General features: G+C 50.2%; 1 protein-coding gene across 1 annotated transcript in view; it reads left to right on the forward strand.

The window, feature by feature from the left end:
• The first annotated feature begins 234 nt into the window (after positions 1-234).
• The window catches only part of CCND3 (cyclin D3), an 89,792-nt gene continuing 63,968 nt past the window's right edge, over positions 235-26,058 (forward strand). Inside the window, exon 1 of the mRNA XM_028097666.2 lies at positions 235-422. Within this exon, the coding sequence (XP_027953467.1) occupies positions 417-422 (6 nt within the window). The 5' untranslated portion in view covers positions 235-416. The remainder of the gene's footprint in view (positions 423-26,058) is intronic.

Consider the following 26,058-nt stretch of genomic DNA (forward strand, 5'->3'; position numbering starts at 1 on the left):
GCAGAGACCTGGGAACCCGTGCCGCCCCGGCCCTGCAGGCGCACCTGAGCCTGGGGCCGTTCCCCGCCCCCTCACCTAGGGCACTTGGGTCGGGGTCTGCAGGGCGAGCCGCGGGCGGCCGGGGGAGGAGTCGGGGCCCGAACTTTAGTCGAGCCGAGCACCCAGCCCCTTTGTCTCCCCCGCCCCCACTTCCCCACTTCCTGCCCAGCTTTAAACTCGGGATCCGCTGCGCAGCGCGGACTTTGTAAACACGCGGCGCACGCGGGGGTGGAGACTGTTTCTGTTGGGGCGCCTGACGGAGGAGTGCACGCCCCTCCCCACGGCTGGAGGTTGCGACCCCCTACCTCCCCAAAGACAGAAGTCAGAGGCGACGGGAGAATGAGGCCACAGTCCGTGCTTCGGGGGGCTCACCTGCTATGGAGGTAGGCTTGATGGCTGAAGAAGCCTAGATAGGTGGGGTGTCAGCCTCTCCACCCTTCGCTGGGACCTCCAAGTTCAGGCTGGACGCCTGGGGTAGTGGTCAGAGTTGGGTCGGTTAAGGGGGTCACCGCGTCCTCATCACCTCCCCGTTGTCCCTCAAAGCTCGGCTCACTTTCTCTCCCAATGAGCTGTTCTGCACGTAGTTGAAGAGCAGAGACGCCCCCAAAGCCCTGAGCCCTGTCCCCACAGCTCCTCCCCAAGCTGACCTAGAAGCCCAGTGGCCTCACTGGGTTGTCGTCGTTCTTCATACCTCAGAGATAGGGATGGGAGGCGAGCAGGAAGGCAGAACCAATGTGGGCAGGGAGCATTCGAGTCCTCCTGCCAGCCAGGGCAAAGGGAGGAGGTCAGAAGACAGGACTGGAAGGAAGGACCCCTCAGTGTCTGTCCCTCTGGTGTCTGATGGGCACACAAGCCTCTTCTGTGTCTTTTAATGTATTGCCAAGAAGAGTAACTGAGGAAATTGGTTGCTGTTACTAAGGGAGCATAATGGTTTCATCTGCAAACATTGAGCACCTATTATGTGTCTGGAATTTGTAGGGTGCTGAGGGTGCAATGAATAATGTTATTCATCTACAGCTAGTGTGGGTCATAGAACAACAGAGATAAAGTGCCAAATTGGTCTGGCTATAGCAAGACTCCAGAGAGAAGAGGACTTTGGAGTCGGATTCTGGGTGATGGAGAGTCACTAGGCAGAGAAGTGGTAGGAAGTCTTTGGGGGCCACTTGCTCATTCCACAGGGTTGTACTGAACCCTGACTCGTGTTGGACCTTGGGATACAATGAGGACCCTGAAGGCATTCCTGCTCTCTTTGACCTGCTGTCTAGGCATGAAGAAGAGGTGGGAATGAACAGGATAAAGTCAGGGAAAGGCAAGTTTCTGGGCTGGTCCCTAAGAATCCAGAAATTCTGGGAGTCCACTTGAGGGTTATGTGACCATCCACACAATGTGGGGGTACCCATTCCTCACCCTTGGACTTTGGGATTGTTTCCGCTGTTCCCTCTATGCCCCCCACCTCGGTTCTCTTGGGGACCAGACATGAATGGGTGAAGAGAACTAGATCTCCCGTCGTGTTCCTGCAGATTCTTCTCTTTCAATTCCTGGGCTCCTTGGAGAGATGACTGATACAACACTTGATGGATTCATTCACTGCCTCTTAGCTATGGCCATACTTTCTGCACAGGCTAGATGTCGGGGGCATAATGGTAAACAAGTCAGAGCTTCTACTCTGCTTGGAGCTTTCCATCCAAAGCATCTCTGAGAATTCCTGCAGGATCCTAGTCCTTGAGATCAGGGCCACCTTGGTCCTTAGTGCCTCCTCTTTTTTGTTTCCTTCCCTCAGGTGTTCAGAATACCAGCTAATGCTCATTTAGTACTGGCAGGCACTCTTCTAAATGTTTGGGGTGTAATGTCTCATTTAATTTCCCTAAGTCCTATGAGGTCAGCACTAGGATTATCACATTGTATAGACAGGAAAGCCTAGGCACAGAAGAGGTAAGTCATTTTTTTAAAGAGTACACCAGAAATAAATGGCAGAGCTGAGATTGAAACCCAGGTCACTTGACCCAGGAGACCCTGTTCTTAAGCACTAGGCTAGCTTGCTTCCCGGACTGACCACACAGAATGTCCACTTAAGCCAAGGACTTAGGAGTTTTCCGAAAGGACCTGTGTCTTGAATGGTAAAGGGGAGAGAAACTTTTTAGCTGAGTGTGGGTGCTGGTAATGGTTTACATGGAGCCCCAGTAGGTCTGGAGTAGGCTTGTAGGACTGCACTGAGCTGGTATCCTTTCCTTAAGGCCGTGTGTGTGTTTTCTTGAATAAACCTCACTCACCAAGAGGAACAAACTGCAGTTTGATACAAGAAAAAAGGCAACATGGATGTGATGTACCAGACTCTGGGGGTGTGGGAGATCAAGACACCTCATTTGGTGGGAATCTTAGCAAAGACCTTCCTATTTTAGATTCCAAAAGGAACAGTCCAACCTGGTAGCTGAGTAAGGAAGTGGAAGCAGTCTTAAGATGTTCGCTTCTCTTGCCCACAGATGCTGCATCCCAAAGCTGCATCTGTGTTATCTGACCCCCTCCCTCCAGGCAGCCTGGGACTTTGCTCTGGATGTGAGCCAGGCCACAGGGCGGAGGCTCCAGGGATTCCAAACCGCTTTGCCATTACCTTTCCGAAACTCTTAGGTTTTCTCAAGAGTTCTCTGCACAGATCTGGGGACGCCTGAAGTGGTCCGCCTCTGCCTGCAGTCAAACCACCTTGTGCATCTGTCTTTGAGAGAGAGGCCTGTGCTGGGGGTGGGGATGGGTGTTGAGGCTGGCAGTTGAGGATAAAGCGTGGCCATACCAAGATAACAGGTAAGCAGGTTGTGAAATTCAGAACTATATAGACCTCCAGGCCACTCTTCTGCCGTGCATACTTTCCTCCCTTGTCATCGGGTGGGGTGCAGTGGAACCCTTGGCATGCCCCAGCCCCCTCAGGCGCTTTCTTGGCTGGGGAGAACAGGTTGTACTCTTGAGAAACCACAAGAGGAAGTTTAGGGAGGGCTGGGGGTGGGGAAAGTTCTGGGGCGCCTGCCAAGTTTCCCTTTCTCTGTTCAGCAGGAGGTATGTTTATTTTGGTGTGTTTCTCTTACCCTCAAAGACATTTAAATTTTAAACCCTCTGAGTTTCAAAGAGCTGTCAAGACCTGCCCCATTACAGGGTGGGGATGGGGAGTGGAGGGGGTCTGGCCAGAGATTGGAAATGAGACCAGAGCAAGGTACCCTTTTGTTGGATTTCACCTGGCATTCACACTGCTTGGGAAAGGCTGCATAACTCCAGAAGGTCTTCTTTTCTCCTTTTCTTCTCTCTTCTCCAAAGCACCCCCTCCAGCCTTAAACTCAGAGGAATGTGCTTATAATGGTCACTTAGGAGCTGAATGATGCAGCCAGGAGCTATCTCAAGTGTTTTACTGGCCTTATCTCATTTGATGCTCATCACAACACCAGGTAGTAAATATCCCTATCCCTGATTTACAGATGAGGAAACTGAAACCCAGAAAGACTAAGAAACTTCCCCAAGGTCACACAGCTAGTAAGTGGCAGAGCCCAGATTTGAACACTGGTGTATTTGACTTCAGAGCCTGTGCTCTTGACATTTAAATTAACCCCCAAATCAGAGCACCAATATATATCAGAACTGAACAGTATTATATCATATCAGACCCTGAAGAGTAGGAGGTTTGAGATCCAAAGATGTTTTAAAAATGATGTTGTTAGGGGAAGGGTGGCTTACATAGAGAATCGGAAGGGATTCTTTGGAAGCTAATATATTAAAAAAGGATCACCAAGTGAAGAAACGATGCAGTGGGTGAACAACTGGCGTCAAATTCTGGACGGTTGAAGCAAATGGGGAGACTTAGGAGGGATATTATAGCTGTGTTCAAATATTTGAAAGGTTGCCTTTGGAAGCCCCTAGGTAGGGGGTGGTGATGGGGAGACTGGGGGGGGGCAGATTTCCAAAAAGCATAAGAACTTTCTAACAGATAGTTGAAGAAGTGAGTTCCTTGTCTGAGGGAGTCTAGAGCACATGCTTAGGAGGGGCTTCTGCTAATGGGAGGACCTCAAAGCCGCTTCTACCTCTAAACCTCCCATGTGATTATTCACCTGCTTTTCCCTTCCCGGTCCTCCCTTTGCTCCCTCTGCTCCCCAGCCCGTGGCGATCCCCGTCTGTCCACCAGGTGGGGATGTTGCCCAGTGTGTTGTCCATGGGCTGCTAGACTGGGTGAAGAGCACCATCTGGTCCTTTAGGTTGCCAGCTGGTTTCATGGGGCCTCCGCCCCACCCCATCCCCAGTTATCTACACGAGGACCCAGGGATCCACTTTTGACCCAGTGCAACCCCCATAAAACGCTCTCTTGGGTCTCAGACCCTGGGGCCCCTCCTTCCCGTAGGGGCCCCTCCCTCCCACACCTTCTTCTCCCCCTCCCTGACCTTCCTTTGCTCTTGAGATAGAAGGACCTGTGTGTTGGGAGCAGAGGGCCAGGCCAGCAGCCCTTGTGGGCATGGCCTTTCATAGCCTTCAAAGACGTGACACCATGTTGTCTCCTTTAAGAGGCCTCAAAAATTGCCCCTCATTTGCCCTCAGCGGCCAGTTCTCCCACCCTGGTCCAAAGTCCATGTGTGCGTGCGTGTCCGTGTCCCTCACCCCCTCACCCCCCACCCGGCGCCTGGGGGGCTCAATCGTGAGCGTTTGCCTTCGGCTCAGGTCATGATCCCAGGGCCCTGGGATCGAGCCCCGCGTCGGGCTCACTGCTCGGTGGGAAGCCTGCTTCTCCCTCTCCCACTACCCCTGCTTGTGTTTCCTCTTTTGCTCTCTCTCTCTCTGTCAAATAAATAAATAAATAAAAATCTTAAAAAAAAAAAAAAAAAAGGAAAAGATAAAGTTCCCCCCGAAACGGCCACTCCTAAGGGGAGAGAGCAGAGGCCCAGGCATTGTCTAGGAATGAGGGATAGAAGACGGGTTGCTTGGGGCCCCCTCGCACCCTTAGAAAAGCACAGATCCCCTGGGGCCTCGGGGCCCCCAGGAGGCTCGCTTGTCTGAGCCGGAACAGAGAGTGCAGTTCCAAGCCCCGTCACCAGAGGGCACTGTGGAGGGCAGGCCCGGAGAAAGAGGCCATAACTAGTAGTGTTCCAAACGTTTCCTAACTCGTGTCTTCCCTTCTAAAAATAAGGCAGGATGCCCATTTTATAGATGAGCAAACCAAAGCACCAAGGGTTAAGCAGTTGGCTTCCATTCACACAGCTGGTCAGTGGCTGAGCTGGAAGTCTGACTTGGACGTTTGGCTGTAAAATTTGTGCGTATAACCGCTGATTCGTGCTTTCTCTCATGGAGTGGTCAAGACAGCCAGTGCCTAGGAGACAAACCACTCTGGTTTGAGACTTAGCCTGGTTCCTTCCTGCTTGTGTGAAACTGAGTTTCCTCATCTGTCAGGTGGGTGTAACTCCAGTCCCTACCTCACCGGGTCATTGGGGGGATTTGTAATGGCTGATATTCTTTGAAATATCCTCTTTTTTGTTCACTTGGCATTTTTGTGAGGGCGGCACTATTGTTATGTTTTTACAGACGAGGAAACTGAGGCACAGAGTGGTTACACAGAGTATGGGGCTGAGGCTTCAGAGTCCACCCTCTGCACTGGGCGTGTGAGATTAATGCCCGCAAAACCCTGCCAAGTGCCAACCAGGTCATGAATCCTTATAAGTGATATCTCCCCCATCCTATCATGGTCCTAATCATCTTCTAGCCGGAGCTGCTTGAGGTGGGCATGGGGGCTACCCCCAAACCAAGAGGTTTCCTCCTCATCCTACCTATGACTCCCATTTCATCCCTTTTTCTAAAATAAATACCAGCCCACAAGTTCTGGCCTGTGGTCAGACAGTTGGACAGAATATTTGAAATTGGGACTGTCCCAGAAACTCCCAGTTCTGGCCCCAGCTTTGTCTGCTCCAACTCACCCTCCCTCCTGTCCTCTGTTCTCTTCCCCCCAGGCTGCTCCTCCTGCCCCTCCCCTGGGGGCCCTGAGTTCTGGGAAAGGAAGCAGGAGGGGGCCTCAGATGCAGACCTCGGGCTCCAACTTAGTCTCCAGCTGGAAGTGTTGGACGCACTGGGAGGAGGGGCCGGCCGGCCAGGGGGAGAGAGGATGGGGGTACGGAGGGCGCCCAGGCTGCCTGTCCCCAGGAAGGCATCTATCCTTCATAGACTCTTTCCTGAGCTCACTCCTGGGAGCCGAGCAATTCTGTCTGGATAAGACCCAGGGGAGGGTTTACTCCTCTCTGGCAAGTGCCTATCACAGGCTGACTTTGGATTATGGAGGGGAGGCAGGCTTGCTTCCTCCCAACACCGGGCCCCCGAGAGTCAACTGTGTCTCCCCTTCCTTCTAGCTCCATCCCCTTTCCTTTAAACAGTATCTATTGCAGAACCACAAACTTGGAGGCTGCTCACTATGTGCAATCTATTTTCATCACAGTGAGAGAGGATCTTGGGGTTACAGACTCTCAGATGTACCGGGTAGCTGAGCATAGGCCAGGGTGTGGAAGATTCTAGTTTTTCCCGGGCCCTCTCCCTTTTTCCTTCCAGTCTGTTGGTACCTGCTGGTCCTGGAGGCAGCCTCTGTCTCCTCTTGGAATTGACTCGATTCCACCTCTAGGGACCAGGCTGAATTTTTCTCTCGGGTCTCTGTGTTTCCAAGGAAACAGTCTTTTTCGGCTGGGCCCAGCTTCTTGGGTTCTAACTCAAAAAAAACTCTCTTTACAAACACTGGATGTGAGTTTAGTGCCTCCTGGGTCGTGCTCAGAAAGTCCTGCTTCTTCCCCGCCTTTCCTCTGATACAGCGTCTGGGAGTCATTTTTTGCATTCCTTGTGGGAATTTGTGGTGTAGATTTCTCTGAACCCTCATTTCTTCCCAGGCACATGGCAGCAAACACTTTGGAGATAGTGACAGCATATCTTTTGCACAATTTCCAGAAGCCAGGCACTGTCGTGGGCGCCTACGGACAGTATGTACCATTTGCAGATCAGTTTATAATAAATAAGTATGTCTATTAACTCATCTCTCATTTGTTCTTCCCAAGAATCCCACGAGGTTCTGTTATTTTACAGGTGAAGAAACTGAGGCACAGAGTTTAAGTAACTCGCCCAAGGTCATACAGCTAGTCAGTCCTGAGAGCCTGGGGGCTGAAAGGATTCTGACCTGAGTCGGACTTTTCCTGCACATTGTGTATGCTTGTGTGTGTGTGTGTGTGTGTGTGTGTGTGTGTGTGTGTGTGTCCCCAAGTGTGTGGGTTCACCCACCAGAGGGAGTGTGAGATGACCCCAGGTTCTGTGGAGACACTACCCTGAACACAGCGTCAGGACGCATAGAGCTGGCTGGTAGGCCTCCGAGCTGCCTCCGTGTGTGATGATGAATGTGTGTGTGCACGTCTTTGTGGAGCTATGATGGTGTAGGTCCAAGTGCCCCAGGCAAGTCCAGAGCTGCCTCCATCCCTCAGCACTCCTGGCCCGAGCTGCAGGGTTGCCCACTACACCAAGCAAGACGGAAGGGAGGGAGCAAGGATGGCCCAGCCCTGCCCCAGCAGTCAGGTGTCACACAAGACCCAGGAAGCAGGAGTGGGTGGTGGTGATACGAGATTTGCTAGGTGGGGCTGGGGCCCTGACCTATCTGGGGAGCCCGGGATGAATCAGCCCGACCACAGCCGCCCCATCTGGGGTGATGGCACACACGAGTTTTCCTCCAGCTCCCCCTCCAACGTCCCTTTTCCTTTCCTTTCTCTCCCCCAGACTCAGGCTTTGGTAGGGGTGTGTCTCCAGGGCAGTGGCTGAGGGTGCCCCTCTGAAGTTGGTAGTTAAGCTGAGTCCTCACGCTGGACCTGCAAACTTCACCTTCAAGATACCTCACCCAGAAAGGGGCAGCGGCCCTGGCCAAGGATGTATGCCACAGACCCTATCCAAAGGGCAGGGCTGCATAGGTCTGGGATCCTGGGCTCACCCACCTGGTACGTCCCTCCAACAACATCTGTAAGGCTCAGAGCTCTTGTCCATTGCTCATTTACAGCAGAGTCACATTTTAGGCAGTGCTGGGTTCAAGGTCAGTGTAAAAACAAAATCCATCTCAAAATTACCATTAAAGTCTCCTGAAACTGCTCATAGAACACAGGATGCCTATTTTGGGCATTCTCCCCTGTCTCTGAGAATCTCCCAACATGGCCAGTTGTCATTGGAACAGATGGCCATGTCCTTGGTTGAACATGATGTTGAGCTTGAGTTAAGGGACCACATTGCATGAATAATCTAAGTTTCTGTGGTTGATTAGTGTCTCCTTCAGTGGATGTAATTGAATTTGTGATCGTTAAAGGGGCACATTTAGGAATTCAATATGCATTCGCTCATGGGCTCTCATGGGCTCTCATGGGCTCTCATGGGCTCCCTGGGCCACAGGAAAGGTTTGAGTGGCAGCGCTGGGGGAATCTGGAAGAAGGAGCAGTTACTTTTGGGTGGATTAACCAGGAATTTCTTGTCAGAGATGCCATTTGAGAAAATAAAAGAGGCGTTGACTTAAGGAGAAATTATTCAGGAGCAATTTTATTTTATTTTAAGTTTTTTAAGTTTATTTTTAGTAATCTCTACACCCAACGTTGGGCTTGAACTCACAACCCCAAGTTTAAAGAGTTGTGTACTCTTCCGACTGAGTCAGCCTGGCGCCCCAGGAGCAGTTTTCAATGGTGGTGGCTTTTGTAATTTTTTACTTTTCTGAATATCTGAGTTTTTTACTGAAAACTACACTGTAGAAATAATCATTTTTTGATTCCTATTTCTATAACAATTATTATGCTTACTTATTCTGTATATCGTTATTGCTTCTTTCTAAAATAATTAATGGCTATTTCTATTATCATTATTTTTATAACAATTATTTTTAATATGCCACTTCTTATTTTTCTAGTGGTTTGTAAACTCCAGGGGTGCCCGGGTGGCTCAGTCAGTTAAGCGTCTGACCTTTGATTTTGGCTCAGGTCATGATCTTAGGGGTCATGGAATCAAGCCCTGTGCTCAGTGGGGAGCCTGCTTGGGATTCTCTCTCTTCATCTCTGTCTGCCTTTCCCCCCTGCACTCTCTTTCTCTCTAAAATAAATAAAATCTTTAAAAACAAAACAAAACAAAAACTCCAGCAAGACACTAAAGACATGAAGGTAAAGAATAGAGAGGCCGGGGCGCCTGGGTGGCTCAGTCGTTAAGGGTCTGCCTTCAGCTCGGGTCATGATCCCAGGGTGCTGGGATGGAGCTCCACGTCAGGCTTCCTGCTCAGTGGGAAGCCTGCTTCTCCCTCCCCCACTCCCCCTGCTTGTGTTCCCTCTCTCTCCGTCTCTCTCTGTCAAATAAGTAAATAAAATCTTAAAAAAAAAAAGTAGAGAGGCCTGGGGCATTATACCCTTAAAAATTATTGAGGATCCCAAAAAGTTTTTGTTTTTGAAGTTTGTGGCTATTGACATTTAACTTCTCATTTTAAATGCGAAATTTTAAAAATAAAAATTCCTTTAAAGTAAACAGTAAAAAACTCATTGCATGTTAACAGAGCATCATATTTTTATAAAATATTATTAAGTTATTAAAAACTAGTGAGCAGTGTGGCTTTGTTTTACATTTTTTTTGCAAATCTCTTTAATACCTGGCTTAGTAGAAGACAGCCGGGTTATCACATCTGCTTCTGCTTTCATCTGTTGCAGTATGTTGTTTTGGTTGATGTACGTAAAGAAAATCTGGGCTCAGACAGATCGTGGTTGGAAAGGGAGAACTTGTGGACTGGTTTAGAACCTGTGGCCTAGTAGAACACAGAGCAATCATGAAGAAGCCAAATCAATAGCGTTGGGTTGGGGAGTTTGGACTTTAGTAGACAATGGGGAGCCACTGAAGGCTTTTGAGCATGGAAGTGCCATGATCAGACTGGTTTAATAAAGAGGATTTCTAGGGCAGCCATAGAGTAGAGTTGGCAAGAGAGAGTCTACCAAAATCTAAGAAGGACTGAAACTAGGGTGAGGCCAGTGGAAATGGAAACAAGGGGGTGATTTGGCAAAATATTTTGAAGGTAAAAGCAACAGAACTTAGTAATTATTTGGTAGGAAGGTATGAATAATCATCTGCCCTGTGAAATTACTCTGCCCTTCCCCCGCTGGGCACCACACATACTTCTAAGATGAAGTATGTTGTAGTTTGTTGCTTGCATGCCTTCTCTCCTACTAGGCTACAGTGGGTGCCCACAGCAAATGAATGAATGAATGAGAGTAGGCAGGACCGCCCCAGAATGTTTCAGCCTATGTCGCTGGCAGAATCGTGGTGCCATTAAGAGAAATTTAAAGACCAGGAGGAAAATATGTCCATAATCGTTAAGTATTGCTAAGTAAAGAAGTAAAGGGCAGGAGGAGATGTCAGGCTCTGAAGACAGAGAAAATAGTGGGTGGACCTTGAAATATACCATGCTGTTGGCAAGGAAGTATACTTTCCTGGCTTCTATAGATGTGGGGAGAAATAGAAAAACATCTAGGAGAGAGATTGCTCCATTGTTCGTTCTTAGGTAACTCAAGTTCAATTAGGGCAATGTTTTTCAAAACTAGAAATGTTCTCATTTTAACCCATTTTATATACATGCATACACACACGTGTATGTATATCAAACAAGTTTCACGAAGCAATACTTACCCTTACTCCCCAGATAATGTACTTCTGATATGTTCTCTTATTCTGTTGTTTCATTTTTTTAAATTTTTTAAATATTAAATTTTTATTTTTTAAAGATTTTTATTTATTTATTTTGAAAGAGAGAGACAGTGAGAGAGGAAACACAAGCAGGGGGAGTGGGAGAGGGAGAAGCAGGCCTACAGCTGAGCAGGGAGCCCGATGCGGGGCTCAGTCCCAGGACCCTGGGATCATGACCTGAGCCGAAGGCAGACGCCCAATGACTGAGCCACCCAGGCGCCCCTCATTTTTTTTTAAATGCTGGTCATGATTAGCTTCATGACTTCATGACCCAGTAAAGTGTCCTGACTTGCAATTGGAAAAACAGTAAGTAGGCGAGGTATCCCTTCGTATTCTCAAAGTTCCGTTCACAACAGAAGTAGATTGTCCAATATGAGGCAAAAGGAATTTACTGGGAGAAGTTTGGGAACTCAGACTTGCCAAAAAAGCTGGAAGGCTAGGTTTGGAAACGGACGGAAACTGATAAAGGGCCTGAGGGCTGGGCAGAGGGCCCTTCGGGAAGATGCCAGCCACTGAGCAGTCGTCTCTGCCTGGCCAGACATGGTGGGAATGGAGGGGCCGGCCTTGCCCGTGTCTGTGGTGCAGGTAGGCGGGCTGGCTCCTGGATTTGCACTAAGGAAGAGGAGGGTCCCCCAAAAGGAAGTAGCAGTGCTGTAGGAAAGAAGACTGGATGCTTGACGCCACAAGAGAAGAGTCTACAAAAGGTATCTATGGGGCGCCTGGGTGGCTCAGTCGGTTAAGCGTCTGCCTTCAGCTCAGGTCATGATCCTGGGGTCCTGGGATCGAGCCCTGCATCGGGCTCCCTGCTCTGCGGAGAGCCTGCTTCTCCCTTTCCCTCCGTCTCACACCCCTGCTTGTGCTCTCTCTTGGTCTCTCAAAAAATAAAATCTTAAAAAAAAAAAAAGTGTCTAACAGTGAGTAGTGTCCTTGCACAATAGTGGGCCTAAATGGACATGTTCTTGCCCTGCTGGTGGCCTTGTCACATGGTAAACTCTCCCTTCAGAAAGCAGTTTGCCTCACAATAGAGCATGAGTAAGCAAAATGTGGTGTTTCTTTTGAAGAAAATATTAGATAGCCATTAAAAATGTCAATTGCAGGGGCACCTGGGTGGCGCAGTCAGTTAAGCGCTCAACTCTTGGTTTTCACTCAGATCATGATCTCAGGGTCGTGAGATTGAGCCCCACAGTGGGCTCTGCGCTCAGCATGGAGTCTGCTTAAGTTTCTCTCTCCTTTTCCCTCTGCCCCTCGCCTCCATGCACACACACTCTCTCTCCCTCTAAAATAATCTTTTTTAAAAAAAAGTCAATTGCAAAAACATGTGATACCACAAAAATTAATTATACAGTCATGTGAAGGAAAACAGGATGCAAAATTGTACACACAACATATTGCAACTATATATTTTACACACACACGTACATAGACACACAGATACAAAGAGACTGGAAGCAAATATACCAAAATGTTAGCAGTGGTGGTTTTGGGGGCAGTAGAACTATGCATGATTTTTTTCCCCACTTTTTTCCCCCAAATGTTCTGGTTCTATAATGACATGAACAATGTTACAGTCATGAGTCATGTTTCCGTAAGTGTGTAGAATATCCGTCTGATTTTCATAGTATCTCCTCGGAGACAGTAGATGCCAGGTAGAGTTGGCATGAGGCATATGGTGTGCCAGCCCACAGGAGATCCCGATGTGGCCTGGGGAGTGACCGCTGCTCATGTTCCCGACTAAGCCAGCACTGCCTGCTGACCCTTCCAGTCCTGTGGGCCAACAACACCGAAATACCCAGGCACCTCTGGGATGGCCAACTCAGGCTGTCATGGCAGTTGGGGGGTGGGTCTTAACCTTAGATGACACACTCGCAAGTCCCAGTTACCCGTGGATGGGCACAGAGCGGATCTGACGTGTGGGGCTGGCATTTCTTTGGGGGGGGGGCGCGTCCTGATTTCTCCTTGTCCGTCGGAGCAGCTTGGAGCAGTGGGAAATGGAGGGGGTGAGCGCAGGAACAGGACTGTAGCCCGCAATATCTGCCTTCCCCAGCTCAGCAACAGCAAAGGAGGTGGAGTCTGGATTGAGCCCCAAGATAAGGAATATGCAACAGCTGACCGGGAAGATCAAAATAAACAGCTGTGCCCCCAGGAGAATGAACTCCACATTCCGTTCTCTGATCCCATCCCCAATTCCCACTTCTCCCAAGCGCCTTCCCCCACCCCACCCCCATATGTGCACACTCAGCATCCCCATCAGCTAGAAGGGCCTCCCCTCAGCCTTGGCTTAGCTCCCTTAGAACCTTCCCACACCCGCCCCCCTCCTCCCCTTCCCCCTTAACCAGAGGCTCCAGGGCTGTTCTCCAGCTGTCTGGAAGGGAGTGAGTATTCAGGACAGGTGGCCGGAGGCGGATGCAGAGGGGCCTCATTCAGGGCCCAGCTCCACCTGCCAGATTCGGCCACCCTCAGACTCACTCGTAGGGGCCCAGGAGCAGAAGAAGGGAAGTCTGGGGAAGCTGAGGCAGGACTGGGGGTGGTGTGGGGTGGGTGGGGAGGAGGGTGTGCTGAGGTCCTAATAGCCAGGTCTGCAGACATCTGGTCAGCCCTCACCGTGAGTGGGCCCTGCCCTCTGGGATCTCACAGTCCAGAAGGGGAGACAGACGGCAGGTATAAGATGTGCCTCCCTAGGTGGTTTATGGCTGCTCTAGGAGGTCATTCCTTATCATAATGCTTAGGGGAACCCCCAGCTCTAAGGAACCCCTGCAAGCCTCTATGTCTCTTGAGAGTTCAAGTCCCTGCCTCAGACACCTCAGATGACTTTAATGCTAACCTGGGATCTTATTTTTATTTTTAAAGATTTTATTCATTTATTTGAGAGAGAAGGAACGATGGGGAGGGGCAGAGGGAGAGAGAGAAGTAGACTCCCCGCTGAGCAGGAAGCCCGACACAGGGCTGATCCCAGGACCCAGAGACCATGACCCGAGCGGAAGGCAGACACCCAACTGACTGAGCCACCCAGGAGCCCCGCTAACCTGGGATTTTAAATCAAGGAGATAGAAAGAGCAGATATTTTCTATTTACTGGAGCTGGACCAGCGCCTGGGGCCACCCGGAGTAGTAATTAACACGTTCCTTTATGTCACTCCCATACCAGTCCCAGTCTGAACAGCAGGACTCAGCGGGACCTGGACACCGAGGGGCTTCAGGGCAGCACTGGTTCCCATCACATAGGACTTTCACAGCCCAAACCTAGAGAGATTCTGGACATAACCCCCACGCTCCTTGAGCTTGTACATGGCCTCTGACCTGGGCATACAGAGTATCAAAGCCAGGGGCAGGGGTGAGTGTGCGCCCTGAAGTGTGTTGGGAGTCTTCACGCTGGGTGGGGGGAATGGCTGAAAGAGGACGGGGGGCTCCGGAGGCTGCCCAGTGGCCTGGCTGTCTGAGGAGAGGGCCCTCGCATCTGCCCCAATGCCCAGTGAGGGTGTGTATGGGGCCCTCACTACCCTCTCAGTCCCACTGCTGGCGACCTGGCAGGGTCCGACATCACCGTACTTAAAATATCCCCCCTGAGTCCCCAGGGCCCTCTAGTGAGTGCCCCACATCTCCAGCAATCAGACTGCTGGGCCTCTCCTCCCTTCCACAGCCCCCCACACCGCCCCCCAACCCCCAGCCAGCAGACTCCATAAATACAGGCTATAATCGCCAGGACTGACTACAGAATTAGCAGAACCTCTTGTTCAAAAATTATTAAGACTTTTGGGATGCCTGACTGACTCAGTTGGTAGAGCATGCAACTTGATCTTGGGGTCGTGAGTTTGAGCCCCATGTTGGGCATGGATCTTTAAAAAAGTATTCAGGGGGCGCCTGGGTGGCTCAGTTGGTTAAGCGACTGCCTTCGGCTCAGGTCATGATCCTGGAGTCCCGGGATCGAGTCCCACATCGGGCTCCCTGCTCAGCAGGGAGTCTGCTTCTCCCTCTGACCCTCTTCCCTCTCATGCTCTCTATCTCTCATTCTCTCTCTCTCAAATAAATAAATAAATAAATCTTTAAAAAAAAAAGTATTCAAACTTTGAAGATGGTGACAGTAGAGCGTTAAACCAAGTGGGGGGGCCCTTCTGAGCATGGGGCTCTGTGTGACTGCATAGGTCACATGCCCACGAAGCCAGCCCTGATGGTAGCTAACATATATCAGCCACTTGCCGCCTGCCAGGCACTTTGCCAGGCGCTCACCATGCGTGGTCTCATGCCTTCCTCCCAGCGGCCCGATTATCCCTATTGCGCAGACAAGGAAATTGAAGGATTAGACAAGCCACATAACTTGCTGAGGTCACCAGCTCTTAAGGACCAGAGTGGAGTGGGGCGGGGGGTGGGGGTGGGGAAGGAACCCAGCCTGTCTGTCAGCAAAGCCCGGGCTCTCAACCACCACCCTACGCCGTTCCAGCCTATAGGGGAGGGAGGTTGCTGGGCAAGGCAGCTGCTTTCCGGCCCCTTTTTCTGCCCTATCAGGGGCAGGAAGGAAGATGAGGCAAAAAACAGCAGCTGACGGTGTGGGGACAATGGCAGCGGCAGTGAGGGTGGCCAACCCAGGCAGAAGTGCTGGGCGGGATGGTGGGATGAGCGCAGGGACAGTGTGAGCTGGAGGCGGCTGACAGACAGCACAGCTGTGCCCGCCGCCCTCTCTGGGCTCTGCCCTGCTCTCACCTGCCACGCTGCCTCTCCCCCTTCCCTTCCCGGCCAGCCCTCCCAGGGGAGGTGGGTCAGGGCTCTCCTCCAGCCGTGCCCTCCATAGTCCCACACTTACCTCCATGATAACAACAGCCACAGCTTCGTGAGCGCCTACTATGTGCCTGGCGCACCGCCGGGGACTTGACAGGTGTATAACCTTGAATTCCCTCCACAAACTTGTAAACAGTGATGATTATCCCACTGAGGCTAGAGAGGCTAAGAGGGTGTCCAGAGTTACAAGGCCGACTGATAAGCGGGCAAGAGGAAGACATGGGCCCAGATCGAAGCCCCCGCATTTCCAGCTGCTCCCCCAGGTCTACCCCAGAGGACGGGGTTGGCCTGACAAGGTGTGGCAGTGCCCTGAGCATGGACGAGCCTGTTCTCACAAGGTCGAGACATAGTTTGAGAAATGGTCCGTTTGAGGAAAGAAGACCGTGTGCATTCAGAGGGAGGGAGACGTTCACCTCCTGCCTCCCTTTTGCATGAACTGGGTGGGGGCTCGGGGGTCTTATCTCCCTGGAAGGCCCTCTCCGGCCCTTGGGAAAGCAGACCTCATGGAGTTAGGTGATTGGAGCTGAACGCATGAAGACGAAGGCCCCTCACGCACCTTGTACCGACAGGCATCCTGGCACCGAAGATGGACTGGGATAGGCAATGGCAGGGGGGCTAGACTGCTGTAAACAGAGACCCGCCTCCCAACATCAGGGGCTGAAACAAAATGGAAATTTCTCACATACAAATCTGGCTGGCAGATCTGAACCTTTGACAGTGTTGAGGACCCAAACTCCTCCCATGATGTCGCTTCTCCATGCCCGGGGATGTTGAAGACAGCGTACCACCATGTCTCCTCCGTCCAGGGTCCAAGACCTTGCCAGTGGGAAGAAAAGGGAAAGGAGAGGCACTGCCCTTCCTTTTCCGGACATGAGCTAAAATGGGCAGTCACCTATCCCTGCGGCCAGAAGTTGGTCACCTGCCACACTGAGCTGCAAGAGAGTTTGGGAATCTATAGACTGGGCTCCTAGTATGAAAGGTACAGGAGTGGGAATTGGATTCTGGGGGGAGGGGCGGCAATTACCAATGTTTGTCAGTGGATTGAGAAGGGCAGGGGCCAGAGAGCTGATGTCACACGGTGAGGCAGGTGTTCTATGGGGAACCTCTAAGAGAAATGTTCTCAGAGGGACTTCTCTCTGGGTGAGGCATAAGGCAGAGGGGTTGGCACCCCCTTGACGAATGCCCTCTCTCCTGGACTGCCTCATCTCTGGTCCAAGGCGGAGGGTTCGACTCTCCCTTGCCCCGACCAGAAGCCTCTTGGAAGTCCTCAGAGAGCCCTTGTCCCATTAGTCCTGTAGGATCAGGGGGAGCTTCACTGAAGAGCACCATATTCACCTCTTTGGGGGGGCCCTTCTATTCTCAGAAGGCATAGAGAAGGGTCATATCCTCACACTTCAGTGAAGTAATAATCATCTCGAGCATCAGGAAATGGAGACATCAAGAGGGTGAGAGATACAGAGAGTTCCAGAGCTCTCGGGGCCAGTCTTCATCTCAGAGACAGATGGAAAGCAAGCAGAGTTGAAGCAGGAGGTCAAGCTTTGTCCAAAATCCTGTAAAACTCCTGGTGGCTTGATGCCAGCAGGCAGTCTTCTGGGTCCGCGGGACTTGCTTCTCCACCCATCCACCCACTCGGTGTCTGTTTATTGAGCGCCTACCATGGATACACCTGGCACTGTGCTCACTGTGGGCAAAAGGGAAAAGAACAGGGCAGACACAGTTCCTTACCTCATGGAGCTGAGAAGCCCTCAGTTTTCCCTGATCCCCACTGAGGGCAGGCTAGGCTATCACAGCTCTAAGAGAGCCAGCGTGGTCGCTCCGAGCTCCAGCGGGAGCCCAGGAAAGCACGGGGCAGGCCCTCGCCTTGGATCCAGATGCCTGCCATCTTGGGGCAGCAGGGCGCGCTGTGGGCTGGGGCAGGGGCTGGGAGTGCCAGTGGGGAGGGGGTGAGCAGCACTGGAGATGTGGTTTCACTTCTCTCTCACGTATCAGCGTGGAATCCGTGTTTTCTCAGTTGGTGAGGTTTGTGACTTCTCGTCTGAGCCGAGGGGAGATATCTTCTCTCCCACCCTTCCTCCAGCCCCGGCTGTTCCTCCAGCACTCCAGTTTGGGTGGGATCCCTTCCAACTGGGGCCCTGTAACCCCAGCTCACCAACTGCATCGCTTTGCTGCAGGAAAGGGGGTAGTGTGAGAAGTGGAAATCTGTGTGGGGACACTTCCTCTGTGGGGCCTTAGGTCTCTAAGGCTCTTCTCTGGGCCCCTTGGCCCTTGTGGTTCCCCCAACTCACCCTGGAAGAGAGGCACCATGCCCTCACCTCCTCAGAGAGCTACCCTGGCTCCCTGTTTCCTCTCAGGGCCTGTCCCAGACCCTCTGCCTATCTGCGTGGGTTGCCCTCTCTCACTTTCTTCCCTGAGGCCTGGCCTAGTTCAGGCCCTGCTCGCTCCTGTCTGGACCTCTGAGGGGCCTCCCAGCGTCACTTCTTACTCTCTTGCTACAGTGGCATGGCAGAGGAGAGGGACCCCTCTTCATCAGAGGGAGGGCTGAGATCCTCCTGGGATGCAGTCTGTCTTCTTGCCTTTCTTGTCACCCCTCTGTCTCTACCACCCAGCAACTGTGTAATCCGGGTGTGTTTTTAACTCTAACCCCCTGTGCCTCAGTGTCCCGATCTGTTAGATGAGGATAACACTAGTACCTACCTCGCTGGGTCCTTCGGAGTCTTCCTGTACACGTGGTGCTTCGAGCAGTGCCTGACAGGGGCGCCTGGCTGGCTCAGGCTGTAGAACAATTCCTGACACACAGCAAGGGTTCAGCTATTATTATGATCCAGGTGTTTGCCATTATGGTGAAAACACTGGCACAAGTTTTAGGCCCCGACACTGGTATATAAACCCGGAGGGATCTAGAGGACGCCTGGGTGGTTTGGCCAGTTAAACATTTGACTCTTGATTTCGGCTCAGGTGATGATCTCAGGGTCGTGGGATCGAGCCCCCGCGGAGTCTGCTTGAGATTCTCTCTCTCCCTCTCCCTCTGCCCTTCCCCCACTTGTGTGCATGCGAGAGCGAACCCTCTCTCTCTCTCTCTGAAACAAACAAATAAAATCTTTAAAAAATAAATAAACCCAGGGATCTAGGCCAATTAAATAAATAAAACCCTATGAGTCACACACCCCTATCTCTGTGGTCAGTGGGAAGGCGGTGGCCCTGTCTGCATTCCATATTTTTGGCTTCTAGTGTAGGATTTCAAATGTAGCAGGTGTTCGGTCAATGGTGGGTGGTGGATAGAGGAGATGTCAACTGGCATCTTACAGGTGCCCAAAGATATGGCTGTCCAGTTATTATAGTATTGAAATATAGTCGATTCTCATTATTCGCGGTAGTTGGTTCTATAAAGTGGCCGTGAAGACTGATTTAGTGAATACTGAGCCACTGCTTCTAGGAGAATATAGGGTCAGTTTCCTTTGAGCCTCTGGTCCCAATGTTTTCGTCAATGGACTGATAGAATACCTTGTTTTATGTGTGTTTCTCTTTAAAGACAACTCACTTAAAATATATCGTTGATTCATGAACATCGAACTTATGGCCAGGAGGTACTAGAACTGGTGTCTGAACAAAGTGTATCCAACACATGTGTTTTCTCTGACACATCACTGCTTTCTTGGGCTTAGAATCTTTAGACAGTACATCAGCCCTACACTTGGGGGCCATTTGAAACAGCAAAACCAACAAAAGGGCGAACAATGTGGAAAAGGCTGCACTAACTAGCCTGTGGAGGATACTTTCTTACAGCATGGGAGCTGAAACAAGAAGGCAGAGCATGTGCCTTGTGTGACCTCACCTAAGAGCAGGAGCGTCTGGTGACTCAGATTTTTCACGGCTCCGTGCATGTCCGCAAATGGCCATGAAGGCGGCCTGAGTATTGATTTGGGAGTTGCAAACAAATTTTAGTGAGTAGGCAAATTTGCAGATGCAAGATCCACAAATAATGAGGATCGACTCTACCTCCTCATGGGTTGGTGGATACCCGCTGCCCGGCGGTCAGCAACTCCCCGCAACCTTCAGCCCCTTAAGGATCGATTGCCTGGCCCAGCAGGGCCCCCTCTGCACCCCTGCACCCACTCGTGGGCTGGCATCCAAGCCGTACCACTGTTGACTCTTGTGGGAGGGTGAGTGCCTTTGGCTGCCCTGGCCTGCACTGCAGGAGGAGAGAGGAAGCCTTGCCCTTGCCCTCCTCCCCCCCACCCCAACCCCTACTTCCCCACTGCACATGAGGCCTCTCTGGCGAACGAGACCCACACATGCATAAAGGGAGGCAGGGTGACATGAGCGGGTGGCCACCTGTGACTTTTCTCAGCCAAGTGCTGCATCAACACCTGGGGAAGACCCCCTGGCAGTTTGAGGGGGCCTGTTTTGACCTGATCTTTATTTACCCCTCAAAAAGGAAGTAAATAAATAGCTCTTTATGTGTGTGTGCGCGTGCCAGACTATATGTACCTGCCGTGCGCTGTTGAAAACCGAGACCCGGCCCCGGAGGAAGTGGTAACAAAACGATTGTTTTATTTTCCATTTACCCTTACATCTCTTCCCCACCTCCACCCTTTTCATATGTGCCAAGAAGCTTTCTTTGCCACCCTGGGATCCAATCATTTGTTCCTTCATTCCTTCATCCACTCATTCTAGCGGGTACTGAACCCACACAATTGCTGGATGCTGGTGAATAGAAAAGATACCTATAGAAGAAAGTGAGATGGAGAAAGGGTGTTTGGCCATGAATTCAGATTGCTCGGAGGACTGCTTATTAGCAAGATGACCATGGACAGGTTAATCCGTGGGATCACATGATCTCTTCTCATAGAACTGTTTCGAGGATTGGAGTGGGTGGAATAATGATGTGCTCGTGGTCAGTACTCAATGCAAGTGAGTTTCTTCCCTTAAGGACACGCTGTGCATATGGGAGCAAGGTTTGCAGTTTCCTCTCTGCGCCTCCTCCCTACTCCTGTGGCCACCTGCCTGCCCCAGATCTTCGGGAGCACCTGCCTGGGTCACTGTGCATTTCCATAACACCACTGCTCAAAGACCAGCAGAGCCTTCCCGGGCCTGTGAAATCAAGTTCAGCTTATGCGGTGCTCTGGTTCCCCTAGCATCTGGGCTCAACCCACCTTTCTAGCCCCTGGACACAACATTTATAACTCAGTTCCTGCCACTAAGAGTGCCTGACCCATCCTGTGGTGCTCCTGCTTCCATCACTTTGCTCTCGCTGTCCTCCCTTCCTGGGAGGGATGCCCCTTGTCCTCCTCCCATCCACCCTGTCCGAATGTGGCCATTCTTTAAGGCTCAGTTTAAATCCACTTGGCTGCTAGGGCGCCTGGGTGGCTCAGTGGGTTAAGCGTCTGCCTTTGGCTCAGGTCATGATCCTGGGGTCTTGGGATCGAGTCCTGCATCAGGAGCCTGCTTCTCCCTCTGCCTGCCCCTCCCCATGCTTGTGCTCGCTCTCTCTCTGACAAATAAATAAATAAAATCTTTAGGAAGAAAAAAATAAATCCACTTGGCTGCTCCTACCCACGTAGCCCACCTCCTGGGTAGCTTGTTCTAGTGGATGTTATGTGTGGGTGCAGCTTCTTGTCCTTTCTAGAAGACAACCTCTGCTTCTTTGTCGCCTTCCACCCCCCTTTGACTCGGCCTGTATGCAGGATGACCGGTCTGTGCCTGACACCTCTAGGCCCCCGGGCTTGTTCTCCAGCAGTGCCCATCACTGCGCATGATACCCTTTCAATACATGCGGGTCTGAAAATGAGTGAGGGGAGACAGAACAGAAGACTGCACGCATGAAGTCTTAGAGCACAGACTTGATGCCGTGGGCGTTCTGAAGCAAGGGCGAGTCAGGAAGGCTGGCGGTGAGGAGAGGATTCTGGGAGAGCTGAGCTGTCTTTGGAGGTGAATGGGTGTAGCTGGGGACATTGAAAGGGAGAGGCCAGGGGTTGGCAGGAGCCATGACCGTCTTGACCGGAGGTAATTTTTGCTCCTGCCCCCAGCGCGGTGCAGGTGTACGGATCTGGGGAGGGCACTGTGGACAGAGGCTTGAACTATCCACATCTGTGGACAGGGTCCTACTGAGGGCCTGATCCACGTAGCAAAGCGAGGGAGGACAGAGAAACAGCCAAGAGTCTCCTGCATATTGGGTTACGTGTGGACACAGCGGGGCGTGGGACAGTCATGCGTTCATTCATATATTCATTTGTTCACTCAGCCTTTATTTTTAAAGTTTTGCAACAATGATAAAATGAATGCTTGCTCAGTTTAGGCAAGTTGGACAAGAGAGAAAACTGGAAAAGTTAGAAAAAGTGTTTGTAGTTCTTGCCCCCCAAAGACAGCCTTGGTTTACCTTCTGTGTGTTTCTTTCTGGTCTTGTAGCTTTGTTATTTAAATAATTGTCCGTGCAGTTATGTAAACAGCTCTTTAAATAGTTAATTCTTATATTTCATTCTTGCATGTATTAAATTAATGAAAAATTATAATTATAAAAGTAAAACAAGCTTTATCATTTTAAAAACAGATTATAGACAGAAAGAAGACTAGTTAAAGGTGAAAATTCCACCCCACTCTCCAAGTCCCATCCCCCAGGGGAAACCAGTACTAGGAGTTGGTGTGTGTCCTTCTGAACCATTTTTTTCTGTGCATATCCACTCAGAGGTGTGTCCTTTTAAAATCAGGCCAGAGCATATTGTTTACGTGTTATCATTTTTATTTTTACAAAGTTAGGGCCATTTTGCATGCCCAGTGTTGCATTTCTCGTTTTTTACATAACATTTTTTTATACCATGTAAATATACTTAAATCTCTGACATTTTACAAAACAAATCCATACCAGTAAAACGTGGTCTAGTTATACTGCAGCTTAACAACTGTCTGGAAATCTAATCTGTACATTTTAGAACATGACTGAACTATCTCAGTGATTGATCAAAATGATTTTAAAATCTTATTTAATATCTAAAGTTTTTTTTAAGAGTTTATTTATTTGAGAGAGAGCGCACAAGCGCACGAGTTGGGGGAGGGGCAGAGGGAGAGAAAGAAGCAGACTCCCTGCAGAGAGCTGAGTGTGGAGCCCCATGTGGGGCTCAATCCTAGGACCCCGAGATCATGACCTGAGCCAAAGTCAGATGCCTAACCGACTGAGCCACCCAGGCACCCCTAGTTAAAGCATTTTTTTAAGTAATCTCTGTGCCCAATGTGGGCCTCGAACTCACAACCCCAAGATTAAAACTCATACATTCTAAGGACTGAGCCAGCCAGGCGCCCCTCGAGTTAAAATATTTTTAAAAGTAGTGGGAGATAATCTTTTTTTGTTTTGTTTTGCATATATAAAACTAAAGGAAAAATGCATTATCTTTAGATCTCTCAAGTCAAATGAAACTTGCCTCTCAAGTGAACATCTTATGGCTAAAATATAAAATGCTAATCATTATTTTGGAAAAATAAAAAATTCCCAGGACTTGACTTCTACCTACATAGCATCTTAACAAAAAGACTTTTCTGTCAATACATATATTTTCCAATGCCTGCATGGTAGTCCTCCCATATTTTACTTAATTGTTTGCAGGATTTTCACAGCGTTTCCTAAGCTTTGTGCTAGGCCCATGAGACAAAATGCCTGCCTTCTGGAGCTCCCAGGCTGGTTGAGACTCCAAGCCCTGCACAGTTTCCACTTAATGTAATAAACAGCAGGGGTGGATTCTGTTGTGGGGCGTGCCATGGAAGCTTGCAAGGGGTGGAGGGGCGAGGGCTCAGTCAAGGAAGGCTTTGTGGGGAGAAGACACTGTTGCTCTGGGTCTTGAAGAACAAGCGGGAGGCCCCAGACGCAGAGGCCGGAGGACAGAACGGAGGGGCCCCCAGTTGCAAAGTGACTTATTATCAACCATCCCCCTAGCTCTGGTGGTTTGTTTCTGCTTTTCCTTTGGAGATGACAGATTCTGTGACCAAGGGCTCCAGCTGTTTATCAGGGGCCATCCCAGGGGCAGGGGCTCCCACTCCCTGCTGCAGAGGCTGTGGGGCCCTGATTAAGGAAACAGCTGAGGCAAGGGACCCGCGGCAGAGGGGGCGGGAGGACCGGAAGGCCACGGTGGGGACCAGAGGCAGAGAGCTGCCAGAGAGGAGCAGGCTGAGAGCCGGAGAGAGCCCAGGCCCGGGCCAGGAACAAAGCTAGCCCCTTTTGTGCTTCAAGGCATGCCCCCACCCTCCTCCACTTAGTGAAATGCTGCTCCATCCAGGCCCCTTCGGATGGCACCTGCCCTGTGATTCCATTCATTCACCAAACATGTCCTGATGGCATCACTTAGAATTAACCCCTCTGCTTTGCCCACTTAGCAGGCCAACCTATCGCAGCTGAGAGAGTGTGATCTCTGGAATCAAGAATCATACTAACAGTAACTAATACTTTCGAAGCATTTAACATATGCTAGGCATGGCGATGAGTGTTTTGAATCTGTTGTTCTATTTGAATCTTTTGTTTCTTACTTAGTACTTGCCAATACTCAGCGAGGTAACAACTATCATTATCCCTGTGGTTGTAGTGGGAAAAACTGGAGGGCAAAGGGTTTAGGAAGCTTGGAGCATCACAGCAGAGGCCCAAACCCCTATCCGAGTCTTATTTTCCTCCTTTATAGCAGGGAGATTAAAATAACATGTTTGGGGCGCCTGGGTGGCTCAGTCGGTTAAGCGTCTCCCTCGGCTCGGGTCGTGATCCCAGGGTCCTGGGGTCGAGCCCTGCATCCGGCTCTCTGCTCAGCAGGGAGCCTGCTTCTCCCTCTGCCTGCTGCTCCCCCTGCTTGTGCTCTCTCTCCAATGGATAAATGGAATCTTAAAAAAAAAAAAAAAAGAAAGAAAATAGCATGTTTTTCCCAGGGTAGTTTCGAGAACTAAATGAAGTGCCGTATATCAGGTACCTTTCCCATTGTAACCCTCACCCCCACTCATTCTGTGTCATCTTTGCTTGGGAGCTGCTGGTCTGAGTTTGTAGAGCATGGTGGAGTGGTTAAGAGCGTCCGTTCTGGAGTGCCTGCGTTCAAAATCCAGGCTCAAATCCATGACCGGGCTCGGATAAGTGACCTTGATCAAGTTAGTTTTACCTCTTTGAGCCTATTTCTTCATCTATAATATGAAGGTGATCATGGTGCCTTCCTCATAGAATTGTTTTAGGATTAAAGTGAATGTGTGTATGTATTTGTTACTGATATTAAGTAGAATGGAAACTTTTTTTTTTAAGATTTTATGTATTTATCTGAGAGAGAGAGAGCGCACGCGTGCGCACAAGGTGGGGGATGGGCAGAGGGACAAGCAGACTCCCTGCTGCGCGTGAAGCCCATTGCAGGGCTTGATCCCAGGACCCTGAGATCACAACCTGAGCTGAAGTCAGAAACTTAACCAACTGAGCCACCCAGGCACTCTAGAATGGAAACTTTCTGAGGGCAGGGTCAATTTCAGGAAGGTATCACCCGTGTTCTCACTGCCTTAGTGAGTGGACAACAAATATCCATATATTAGAATTCTTTCTATGCAAAAAATACTTGCTTATTGTAGAAACTTTGGAAAATATGAAGAAGAAATGAAAATGAAACATAATCCCACTACTCAGAAATAATCACTGTTAACATTTTGGTATATTTCTTTCCAGTCTTGTTTCTATGTAAACAGTTATTTTCCTATAATTGAGATCATGTGCTGTAATACAGTTTTGTATCCCCCACTGACCTAGTTGTATATAAGATGAGCATTTTTTAATGCCATTAAAATATTTTTTGAAATAGGGTTACTTTTTATTTCTCTTATTTTTTTAAAGATTTATTTATTTATTTGACAGAGAGAGACAGCAAGAGAGGGAACACAAGCCGGGGGAGTGGGAGAGGGAGAAGCAGGCTTCCCGTGGAGCAGGGAGCCCGATGCGGGGCTCCATCCCAGGACCTTGGGACCATGACCCGAGCCGGAGGCAGATGCCTAACAACTGAGCCACCCAGGTGCTTCAGTAGGGTTACTTTTTAAAAATATATATATTTTTAGGGCGCCTGGGTGGCTCAGTTGGTTAAGCGACTGCCTTAGGCTCAGGTCATGATCCTGGAGTCCCAGGATCGAGTCCCGCATCGGGCTCCCTGCTCAGCAGGGAGTCTTCTCCCTCTGACCCTCTCCCTTGTCATGCTCTCTCTATCTCATTCTCTCTCCAAATAAATAAATAAATAATCTTAAAAAAAATAAAAATAAAAATATATATATTTTTAAAGATTTTATTTGTTTATCTGACAGGGAGAGACAGCAAGAGAGGGAACACGAGCAGTGGGAGTGGGAGAGGGAGAAGCAGGCTTCCCGCGGAGCAGGGAGCCCGATGCGGGGCTCGATCCCAGGGCCCTGGGATCATGACCTGAGCCGAAGGCAGATGCTTAACAACTGAGCCACCCAGGCGCCCCCCTGAAAATATGTTTTAAGTTTATTTATTTATGTAAGTAATCTCTACTCCCAATGTAGGTCTCGAACTCACAACCGT

The sequence above is a fragment of the Eumetopias jubatus genome, unplaced genomic scaffold (genome assembly GCF_037043125.1).
Source record: "Eumetopias jubatus isolate StellerSeaLion01/CBP00866 unplaced genomic scaffold, mEumJub1_p1.0 scaffold_6, whole genome shotgun sequence".
Classification (NCBI taxonomy): domain Eukaryota; kingdom Metazoa; phylum Chordata; class Mammalia; order Carnivora; family Otariidae; genus Eumetopias; species Eumetopias jubatus.